Source organism: Leopardus geoffroyi, chromosome C1 (assembly GCF_018350155.1).
Source record: "Leopardus geoffroyi isolate Oge1 chromosome C1, O.geoffroyi_Oge1_pat1.0, whole genome shotgun sequence".
Taxonomy (NCBI): domain Eukaryota; kingdom Metazoa; phylum Chordata; class Mammalia; order Carnivora; family Felidae; genus Leopardus; species Leopardus geoffroyi.
In genome coordinates this window covers 31524919-31536832 of record NC_059328.1, presented here as the reverse complement: position 1 = coordinate 31536832, position 11914 = coordinate 31524919, and the positions used below count along the sequence as shown (strand labels likewise).

General features: G+C 38.8%; 1 protein-coding gene across 1 annotated transcript in view; it reads right to left on the bottom strand.

Annotated features, from left to right (window-relative positions):
* Positions 1-2093: 2093 nt before the first annotated feature.
* The window catches only part of LOC123597672 (zinc finger protein 239-like), a 28154-nt gene continuing 18333 nt past the window's right edge, over positions 2094-11914 (bottom strand). Inside the window, exons 4-5 of the mRNA XM_045476831.1 lie at positions 3789-4196; positions 2094-3156 (exon numbers count right to left, since the gene is read on the bottom strand). Of these exons, the coding sequence (XP_045332787.1) occupies positions 3928-4196 (269 nt within the window). The 3' untranslated portion in view covers positions 2094-3156; positions 3789-3927. The remainder of the gene's footprint in view (positions 3157-3788; positions 4197-11914) is intronic.

Sequence of the window (11914 nt, the reverse complement as noted above, 5' to 3'; positions counted from 1 at the left end):
AGTCAAATGGTATAAACACTTTAAAGGCCTTTGACACAGATTGCCAAACTGTGTTCTGGAAAAGATGCTGCCAAAGTATTCACAGGAAATTTAAGTCCCTGAAATACAGAAAATATTAGAAAATAAATGCTAAAAATAAATAAGTTCTAAACGTGTAACTCAAGCTAGAAAAAATGACAAACCTAAAAGTACAAGGATAGAATTTAAAAAAAATTAATAGAATAGAAAATAGCATGTAGAAGCACAATATGTCCTGATTAGAAAAAACAGAAGTAAACCCACACCTAGATATATTTCATAAAATGGAAGAACACTTTTCTACTTTTCACGATTTTGCTAAACCTTTTTAAAGATAAGGTAATCTAGGTTGTCTGGATGGCTCAGTTGGTGGTGTGTGTGACTTCTGGTCTTGGGATTGTGAGTTCAAGCCAAATGTTGGGTGTAGAGATTTCTTAAAAAATAAGATCCTAAAAAGGTAACCTGAAAATTGACCAGAGAAAAGACAGTGTCATAAATTGGTTAATTATGGACTTTCTTTCTTTTTGTATTTATTTTGGGGAGAGCGCAAGTGGGGAAGACTCTCAGAGAGGGGGACAGAGGATCTGAAGTAGGCTCCATGCTGACAGGTTGACAAGAGTGAGCCCAATGTGGGGCTCGAGCTCACAAACCATGAGATCATGACCTGAGCCAAAGTTGGACACTCAACTGAGCCACCCAGGTGCCCCAATTATGGATTTTAAAAAGTAGCCCCAGAGGCTAAGGCACTGCTAAGTAAAAATAAATGTCAATTTAGAATTCTATACCTAGCTATGCTATAATTCAAGAGTAAGGGAGAAATAACTTACACTCAGGGAATAATTTACTTCTATAAGAAACTCTTATAAGGCTTACTATGTGCCAAGCACTATTGTAACCATTCTACAAATATTAATTCATCTGATCCTTATAACAACCCCATGAAGTAGATACTATTATCATCCCTATTTTATAAATAGAAAAACTGAGGCACAAAGAGATTCAGTAATCAAGGTCAAAGGTCACAGAGCTAGTGATCAACAACAGAGCTGCATAGCCACCACAGGTCATCTGGCTGTAGAGTTGGTGCTTTTGACCAATGCACAAGCTGTCTCTGCTCTAGGACGCCGAGGAGTGGAATTCACAAGGAAGGAGGAAATACAAGAACCTGTGGTAAGAAGCTGGCAAATGTGCAGGTTAATCTAAACTTGCATGGTCTACTTACAACAAAATAGTGACATACAACCATAACATGTAAGGAGAAGCAAAGCGAGTGTTCTAGTCTCTACTGTTAATAAAGTTTGCATTAATGCCTCTTCTTAAGTTATGAATGTTAACAGCAAACAAAAAGAGATCAAATGTAACTACTATCTTCTAGAACAAAGTAGAGAATAAATAAAACATAACCCAATGGAAGGAATGAAAAGAAGAAAAAACCCAAAAATCCCAATCTGACAAATTTTCAAGGACTTTGACAAGCTGATTCTACAACTTACATGAAGGAATAAAGGGCTTTAAATAGCCAGGATGATTTTTATAAAGCTAGATCACTCAAAAATGTATTATTGGCACAGGGGCACACAAATAATGTCTTCAGTAGATTATCTGATAGCTTAGATGACAAAAGCTGAAATCTCTTAATTAGTTCCAAAACATCATAAAAAAATCTCAAATGTAATGCTTGGGGCATAAAGCAAATTGCAAAAGAAACAAAAACAAAACAAAAAAAAAAATATCATGGACACACAGGTAATTAAAAAAAAAAAAAAAAAAACAACCCCGAACACACACAGAAATAATACACAGCAACTTGAGCATAATGGTTACCTCTGAGCAGGGCTGAGGGAAAAGACAGCATGAGGCTGCAGTTCAATCTGTTTTTTCCTTACCACCCCCTCCCCAAAAACCTGATGCTAATGTGGCAAAATTTAACATACTATTGTTATATTTTCTGAACTTTTCTGTATGCCTGAAATATTTTATAATTAAAGTAGTTTTTAAATCTAAAAACAGAAAAGAGAAGAAGAGTTGGAGAGGAAAAAGCAAAGAGGAAGAAGGAAAAGAAACTAATATAAATGTGAGTTGTTGGAATTTTATTAATACCCTCATTCAATATTTGAGGGCCTCTCACAAGCCAGTTGCCATTATAGCCCTTGGGCATACCAACACCGGCTCCCAATGTGAGCCGATGGTCTCTGGACAGGTCAGCTGACAGTCCTCTAGAGCCCCAACGTCTTTCTAATGGTGGATATCCTTCCCCTTGCAATGGCTGCCTAGGGGCACATAGTACAAAGAATTTAGACAAACCGCTCTCTTCCTTACTCACATTTAATGATGAAGCTGGGTCCCTGACCTCTTCCTAACCTCCACTGGCCCCAGTCTTCCTGCTTCATGGCCAGGCCCTCAGGCTCTGTCTCTGATTAATTTATGCCTCCTGAAGGGAGTCAGCCTTATTACTGCCTTCCTATAGGATCCCTCCTTCCATTGGGGGGATAATGGTCCCACCTGACTTGGGCCACTTGGGGAAACAATGAAGCACGGAGTTGCTTTCCAAGGCCCTTCACAGCAGCTTTTCCACCTCTGGTCCCAACTGGCCCTAACGCTGATGGGGTCCATCTCTACCCACTACAGCTCACCCTCTACTCAGCTCAGACTACTCAGGGAAAGCCCTGTACTGGGGTCACCACACTTGTTTGAAACTTTGGAGAAGCCTCTGGGCTTTCTACCCCCACCATCCCACAACCTCCCTCCTAGGCACTGTTCTTTTTCCTTTCCCTCTAATCATTTCCTTTCAGACTTGCTTTCCTCTCCTGACCCAGCCCCTTTCTTTAGCTGTCTCTTCTACAGACATCTACTCTGAAGATGCCTTACCTGGAGACTTCTATAATCCATGGTGCAAGGCACCCAGAAGCCTGGTGACATGATGAATGGGGAGATGCTCAATTAGAGCCAGGAGGCTTTCAGTCTAGAAGGGCCTCTGCCAGGTAAGGGGCATCTTTCCAGGAGGAAAACCTTGTTTGGCACAGGTGCTGGGTTACTTATTGGTTATGTCTAACATAAACCTCTTTGTGATGGAATCAACCTTCTGTGGAGCTTGTCAGTCCAGAGCTTGACACATCATTTCATGTCACAGGATTTTTCCTGAATAATACAATAGATACATGTTTTAGCATGAGTTTTGACAAAAGTATTTTTACAATTGATAGTTTAGGGGTGAGAATTCTTATGTTGAAGTCATATAAATTTACTATAGCGATTTAATAACATGAATATTATCTCAAGTCCATTAGTATATTCGTCAGTTTGACAGGACTTCTCCCCTGCAGGGATTAACTAACGATGAAACCCATGATCTGACTGAAATCTTTACCGTGCAGTATTTCAATGTGTGGACTGTGAAGTCTTTACTGCACATCACACTTAAAGGGGTTCTCTCCCAAGTGGATCTGCATTCAAGAGATATTTGTTGAATAGCTACTTGTACCAGGCAGTGTGTCAGGAGCTGGGGACAAAATGGTGAGCAAAGCATGCGTAACGAGACGCTCATGGGGCTCACAGAATTGTTGCAGAAACAGACTCTGGTAAAGGGGGAGGGATGCACTCTCATAGAAGTTCTGACCACACGTTCCACACCTGTAGGGTTTGTCTCCCACGTGGGATCTGATGAAGATGAAGGTAACAAACTCTTACAACATCTATCCTATCTAATAGTTTCTCTGTGTAAATTCTTTGATAAACTTGGAGATCTATGTTCTGACTGAAGAAGTTCTTACCACACACACTTGTAGAGTTTCTCTCCTCTGTGGACTTTCAGATGAGCATATAAGTCTGTGTTTTCAGAGTTTCACGTTTGTGTGGACTCTCTGATGCACTTGGCAATCTATGTTCTGCCTGAAGCCCTTACCACATTTATCACATGTGTAGAGTCTCTCTCCAGTGTGGACTCTGATGGATGCGAAGGTTGGAGCTCTGAGGGGAGCCCTTGCCACACTCACACTTAAAAGGTTTCTCTCCTGTGTGAACTCTCCAATGAACACGAAGATTTGTGTTATAACTGAAGCCTTTGCTGCACGTATCACATATGAAAGGTTTCTCTCCAGGGTGAATTCTCTGATGATAGCGAAGATCTGTGCTTCGACTAAAGCTCTTCCCACATTCAGCACAGTCGTCAAGTTTCTTTGCTGTGTGGAAAAGAGGATGTTTTGAGAAAAAGAAAATGTTAACTAAAAATCTCAATCAAGGCTGCAAGCAATTGGATATCAGACTGGAGAATGTGGAAAACTATATTAGTTAAAAAACCAACTTGAGTTCTACTAGGATTCAAAGGGAAAGGATCAAGAAAGTGAAATTGTGAAAATGAAATTATGAGAAAAATATTAAGTTGTGAAGGCTAGATCTAGAAGATCTTACAAATGTATAGGAGATCCAGAAAGAGCAAACAAATAGAATTCATGAAAGTGTTACTTAAGCTGAAAGAGACTTTCAATCTAGAAAATCAAATAACCCTCCCCACCCAGTACCATGTAGGAGCTGAAAAAAGGACAAACATATTCACATATCTAGATGAAATTTCTGAATTTCAAGGATCAAGAAAACAAAAGCATATACAACATTAAAAAATAAAATAAAACAAGTTACTCCCTTGAAAAGAGAGTAAGATTGGCAGAAGACAATAGTACAAGGTCTCCAGTATCCTGAAGGAAAAAGATGATACTCAATAATTCTAAAACCTCACCTGATGGTTCCTTTACATAGGCAAAAGGAAGATACCCTCAAAAAAGCAAAGACAACCAAAATTAAAATAAAAACTCATGAAGAGGGAAAACACGAAATATAAAAAGTAGAAATAAATAATAAAAATGTAAAAGCTTGGGGTGTCTGGGTGGCTCAGTCGGTTAAGCCTCCAACTTTGGTTTCAGGTCAGGTCATGATTTCATGGTTTGTCAGTATAAGCCCCCCATCAGGGTCTATGCTGACAGCACAGAGCCTGCTTGGGATTCCCTCTCTTCCTCTTTCTCTGTGCCCTGCTTGTACTCTCTCGCGCGCGTGCGCGTGCAAAATAAACTTAAAAAAAAAAGTAAAAGCTTTACCTCCTTTTCACCCAACAAAATCTCATAAAACAATAAGGGGAAACTTCTCTGATCTGAAAGATTCAGAGATGAACAGGCTCAATGACTGGCAAACATGATTACTTAAAAAAAGTTTTTTTTCACACCTAGATATATTCTGTTAAATTTCAAAATTCCAAGGAGAAAAAGATGAAAGTTCTAAATGTTTTCAGAAGGAAGGGGGAAAAAAAGAACAGGTTAAACAAAAATGAGAGAATTACTAAATGAATGAATCAAATTGGAGTAAGCAATATCAGGAGGCTAAAAACAAAGACAGGATGGCTAAAACATTCTCAGGGAAAAATGATTTTGAATCTAGAGGTCTCTACTCTGCTACACTAGTATCCAAGACTGGGGTGAATATAAATACCCTTACAAACATGTAGAGATTCAGAAAGTTTGTTGGCAAATGAAAAATAGATCCAAGCAAAAAACAGATGTGGGATTTAAGAAATTATGGAAAAAATTAAAGCCACCTTAATCTCTGAAAAAATAAAGACACGATGTAAAAAAATTAAGAATTATATCTTGTTTCAACTAAACACAGGCCATGGGGAAAAGGGTGTGTGTGTGTGTGAGAATGCTAAGTGAAAGTTTGTTAATAGGTCTGTATTGTTCTGGAAAGTAGAAGTTATAAAGAACTGTTTAACACTTGCCACTGACAGAAAAATATAACTTTTAAAACATGTTAAAATCTTAAGGGTAATTAAAGAATAAAAATGGGAGGGGAAAAAGGAAAGTAACAATTCATTTAGAACTCCCAAATAAGGGAAGGGGGTGAGGAATTAGAATGCATAAAATGTCAAGAATCATTATTACAGTAAATGTAAAAGGACTAAATTCCCCTAGAGTCTTAAAGACTCCAAGATTAGGTTTAAAAATACAGCCAGTTTCAGCTTGCAAGAGACAAATCTAGACCAGGCAAATGCTAACTAGGAGAACAGATGAACAACATTAATATCTGACAAAGCAGAATTCAAGGCAAAACACACTAGGGGATTTCTGGGGAAGATGGTGGAGTAGGAGGACCCAGTTCACCTCATCCATGGCCACAACTGGATAACACTCATATCAGTATAAGTAACCCAGAAAACAACCCAAAGAATGGTAGAACAAACTCTACAACTCAATGTAAAGAAGCAGCGCCTCAAAGAGGGTATAAGCAGTATGGCAGGAAGCTAAACATAAATTGTGGGATACCCGAGGAAGGGGGGGAGCAACAGGCGTGGAGAAGGGGGAAAAAGATCACACTACGGAACCTGTACAGGGTACATCACTCACCATAGCATTTGGCTCTGAAAACTGGAGGGGCCAAATTTTGTGGGTTCTTACAACCAGCAGAACTTGAAGCCTGGAACATCAAAAATCAGCAGGCTTTGCTCGGGGAGAGCCCAGAGGGCAATAGGAAACAGAGTCACTGCCATTAAAGAGCTAGCATGACAGACAACCCATGGAGACACAGTGTAGAAGCAGCAGCTGGAAAAATGTCTGGGGCATATGGGAGGGAGAAAGATATCCAGATCCAGGAGGCACTGAGATCTCCCGACAAAATCAACCCGAGGAGGTTCACACCAAGACACGGTAATCAAAATAGCAGAAAGTAGCGATGGAGAATTTTGAAAGCAGCAAAAGAAAAGACAGTTATATACACGGGAAACCCCATATGGCTATAAGTGGATTTTTCAGTAGAAACTTTGCAGGACAGAAGGGAATGGCATGATATGTTCAAAGTGGTGAAAGAAAAAAAATCTACAGCCAAGAATACTCGATCCACTAAGGCTATCACTGAGAATACAAGAGAGAAAGAATTTCCCAAATGGAAGCTAAAGGAGTTCTTGACCACTAAACCAGCCCTACAAGAAATGTTAAAGGGGACTCTGAGTGGAAAGGAAAGATCATAATAAGAAAAGTAGGAAGCACAAAAGCAGTAAAAATAAGTGTATCTGTAAAACTCAGCCAAGGGACTCACAACATAAAAAGATGTAAAGTATGACACCATGTACCTAAAATGTAGGGGGTGGGAAAGAGTAAAGAATGGGCTCAGACTTAAGTGACCACCAACTTAGTGTAGACTGCTATATGCGGAACATGTTATATACAAACCCAATGGTAACCACAAATCAAACACCAGTAATAAATGTGCAGAAAGGAAAGGAATCCAAGTACATCACTAAAGAAAGCCAACTTATGGTGAGAGAAGAAAGCAATGGAAAAAAGGAACAGATAAGATCTACAAAAACAACCATAAAACAACAAAATGGCAACAAAATATCAATAATTTCTTTGAATGTAAATGGACTAAATGTTGTAATAAAAAGATATAGGGTGATGGACTAGATAATAAAAACAAAACCCATCTATACGCTGCCTCCAGGAGACTCATTTCAGATCTATAGGTACATGAAGATTGAAAGCGAGGGGATGGAGGTGCCTGGGTGGCTCAGTTGGTTAAGTGCCTGACTCTTGATTTCGGCTTAGGTCATGATCTCACAACTCATGAGTTCAAGCTCCACATCAGGCTCCAGGCTGACAGTGTAGAGCCTGTTTGGGATTTTCTCTCTCTCCCTCTCTTTCTCCCCCTCTTCCGCTCACACTGTAAGTAAATAAACTTTTTTTTTTTTTTTTTTTTTAAAACGAGGGGATGGGAAACATTTATCACACAAATGGATGTGAAAAGAAAGCCAGAGTAGCAATACTTATATCAGACAAAATAGACTCTAAAACAAAGATTGTAACAAGAGACAAAGAAGGATATTATGTAATCATCAAGGGGACAATCCAACAAGAAGACATAACAATGGTGAATATTTACACACCCAGCATAGAAGCACCCAAATACATAAAATAGTTAATAACTGGGGCGCCTGGGTGGCGCAGTCGGTTAAGCGTCCGACTTCAGCCAGGTCACGATCTCGCGGTCCGTGAGTTCGAGCCCCGCGTCGGGCTCTGGGCTGATGGCTCAGAGCCTGGAGCCTGCTTCCGATTCTGTGTCTCCCTCTCTCTCTCTGACCCTCCCCCGTTCATGCTCTGTCTCTGTCTGTCTCAAAAATAAATAAACGTTAAAAAAATTTTTTTTTAAATAGTTAATAACAAACACAAAGAAACTGATAGTAATACAATACTAGTACGGGACTTTAACACCTCACTTACATCAATGGACAGGTTATCTAAAAGGAAAATTAGGGGCGCCTGGGTGGCGCAGTCGGTTAAGCGTCCGACTTCAGCCAGGTCACGATCTCGCGGTCCGTGAGTTCGAGCCCCGCGTCGGGCTCTGGGCTGATGGCTCAGAGCCTGGAGCCTGTTTCCGATTCTGTGTCTCCCTCTCTCTCTGCCCCTCCCCCATTCATGCTCTGTCTCTCTCTGTCCCAAAAATAAATAAACGTTGAAAAAAAAAAAATTAAAAAAATAAAAAATAAAAAATAAAAAATAAAAGGAAAATTAATAAGAAAACAGTGACTTGAATGACATACTAGACCAGATGGATTTAGTAGATATATTCAGAACATTCCATTCTAAAACATCAGAATACACATTCTTTTCAAGTGAACATGGAACATTGTCCAGAATATATCACATATTAGGCCACAAAACAAGTATCAACAAATTCAAAAAGATCAAAGTCATACCATACATCTTTTCTGACCACAATGCAATGAAACTGGAAATCAACCACAAGAAAAAATCTGGAAAGAGTACAAATACATGGAGGTTAAATAACGTGTTACTAAAGAATGAATGGATCAACCAAAAAATCAAAAAATACATAAAGATAAGTGAAAATGAAAACACAATGATTCAAAATCTTTGGGATGCAGCAAAAGCAATTCTAAGAGGGAAGTTTACAGCAGTACAAGCCTACCTCAGGAAGCAAGGTTGGGGATAGGGTTAGGGTGAGGGTTACACAACCTAACCTTACACCTATAGGAGCTAGAAAAAGAAGAAAAAATCCAAAACTAGCAGAAGGACAGAAATTAAAGATTAGAGCAGAAATAAATGATACAGGGGCGCCTGGGTGGCGCAGTCGGTTAAGCCTCCGACTTCAGCCAGGTCACGATCTCGCGGTCCGGGAGTTCGAGCCCCGCATCAGGCTCTGGGCTGATGGCTCAGAGCCTGGAGCCTGTTTCCGATTCTGTGTCTCCCTCTCTCTCTGCCCCTCCCCCGTTCATGATCTGTCTCTCTCTGTCCCAAAAATAAATAAACGTTGAAAAAAAATTAAAAAAAAAAAAAAAAAAAAAGAAAGAAATGATACAGAAACTAAAAAAAACAATAGAAAAGAGCAATGAAACCAGGAGCTAGTTCTTTGGGAAGATCAACAAAATCAATAAGCCTCTGGCCAGACTCATCAAAAAAAAAGAGGACTCAAATAAAATCAGAAACAAAAGAGGAGAAATAACAATCAACACCACAGAAATACAAAGGATTGTAAGAGAATATTATGAGAAATTATATGCTAACAAATTGGATAACCTAGAAGAAATGGATAAATTCCTAGAAAGCTACCTAGGAATTGCTAGATTGAACTACCTTCAATCTACCAAAATTGAAGCAGGAATAAATAGAAAATTTGAACAGACCAATTACCAGCAGTGAATTGAATCAGTAATCAAAAAACTCCCAGGAAAAAAAAAAAAAAAAAAAAAAGCCCAGGACCAGTTGGCTTCACAGATTAATTCTGCCAAACATTTAAAGAAGAGTTAATATGTGTTCTTCTCAAACTTTTCCAAAATATAGAGGGGAAAGAAAATTTGCAAATTCATTCTATGAGGCCAGCATTACCCCAATTCCAAAACTAGACAAAGACATCACAAAAAAAGAGAACTACAGGACAATACCTCTGATGAGCACAGATACAAAAATATTAGCAAACCGAATCCAACAATACATTAAAAAATCAATCACTATGATCAAGTGGGATTTATTCCTGGATGGCAAGGGTGGTTCAATTTTCACAAATCAATTCAATGTGACACATCACATCAATAAGAGAAAGGATAAAAACCATATGATCATTTCAATAGACACATAAAAAGCATTTGACAAAGTACAACATCCAGTCATGATAAAAACACTCAACAAAGTAGGTTTAGAGAGAACATATCTCAACACAATAAAAGCCTTATATGAAAAACCCACAGTGAACATCCAACTCAATAGGGGAAAACTGAGAGCCTTCCTCCTAAGGTCAGGAACAAGACAAGGATGTCCACTCTCACCACTTTTATTCAACATAGTGATGGAAGTCCTAGCTGCAGCAATCATACAAGATAAAGGAATAAAAGGCATCTAAATTGGTAAGGAAGAAGTAAAACTTTCACTCTTTGCAGATGACAAGATACGATATATAGAAAACCCTAAAGACTACACCAAAAAACTATTAGAACTGATACATAAATCCAATAAAGTTGCAGGATACAAATGCAATATATAGAAATCTGTTGCATTTCTATACACCAATAACAAAGTGTCCAAAAGAGAAATTAAGAAAATAATCTCATTTACAATTGCACTAAAATGAATAAAATACCTAGGAATAAGCTTAACCAAGGAGGTGAAAGACCTATACTCTGAAAACTATAACACATTGATCAGAGAAATTAAAGACAACACAAATAAATGGAAAGATACAGCATGGTCACGGATTGGGAAAACAAGTGTTAAAATGTCCATACTATCCAAAGCTTTTAGAATGTTGTTCAAACTGGGATACCCAGGTGGCTTAGTTGATTAAGCATCTGACTCTTAATTTTGGCTGAGGTCATGATCTCACGGTTCACGGGATCAAACCCCACGTTGGGCTCTGTACTGACAGCATGGAGCCTCCTTAGGATTCTCTCTCTCCCTCTCTGCCCCACTCACATGCTTTCTCTAAATAAATAAATAAACTTAAAAAAGAATATCGTTTGAACTTAAGTGACCATCAACTTAATATAGATTGCTATAGAGGTACCCAGGTGGCTCAGTCGGTTGAGCATCCAACTTCGGCTCATGTCATGATCTCACAGTTTATAAGTTCAAGCCCTGTTCCAGGCTCTGTGCTGACAGCTCAGAGCCTGGAGCCTGCTTTGGATTCTGTGTCTCCCTCTCTCTGCCCCTCCCCTGCTCATACTCTGCCTCTCTCTCTCAAAAATAAATAAACATTAAAAAAAATTTTTTTTATCCTCAAAAAAACTAAAAATAGAACTACTCTACAACCCAGCAATTGCACTACTAGGCATCTATCTAAGGGATACAGGTGTGCTGTTTCAAAGGGACATATGCACCCCCATGTTTATAGCAGCACTAACAACAATAGCCAAAGTATGGAAAGAGCCCAAATGTCCACCGATGGATGAATGGATAAAGAAGATGTGGTATATATATACAACAGAGTATTACCTGGCAATCAAAAAGAATGAAATCTTGCCATTTGCAACTAGGTGGATGGAACTGGAGGGTATTATGCGAAGTGAAATTAGCCAGAGAAAGGCAAAAATCATATGACTTCACTCGTATGAGGACATTAAGAGACAAAACAGATGAACATAAGGGAAGGGAGACAAAAATAATATAAAAACAGGGAAGGGGACAAAACAGAAGAGACTCATAAACATGGAGAACAAACTGAGGGCTACTGGGCGGGTTGTGGGAGGGGGGATGGGCTAAATGGGTAAGGGCACTAAGGAATCTACTCCTGAAATCATTGTTGCACTATATGCTAACTAATTTGGACATAAATTTAAAAAAATAAAAAAAACAAGTTAATAAAAAAAATTGTTTTAATAAAATATAGATTGCTATCTACACAGTCTGTT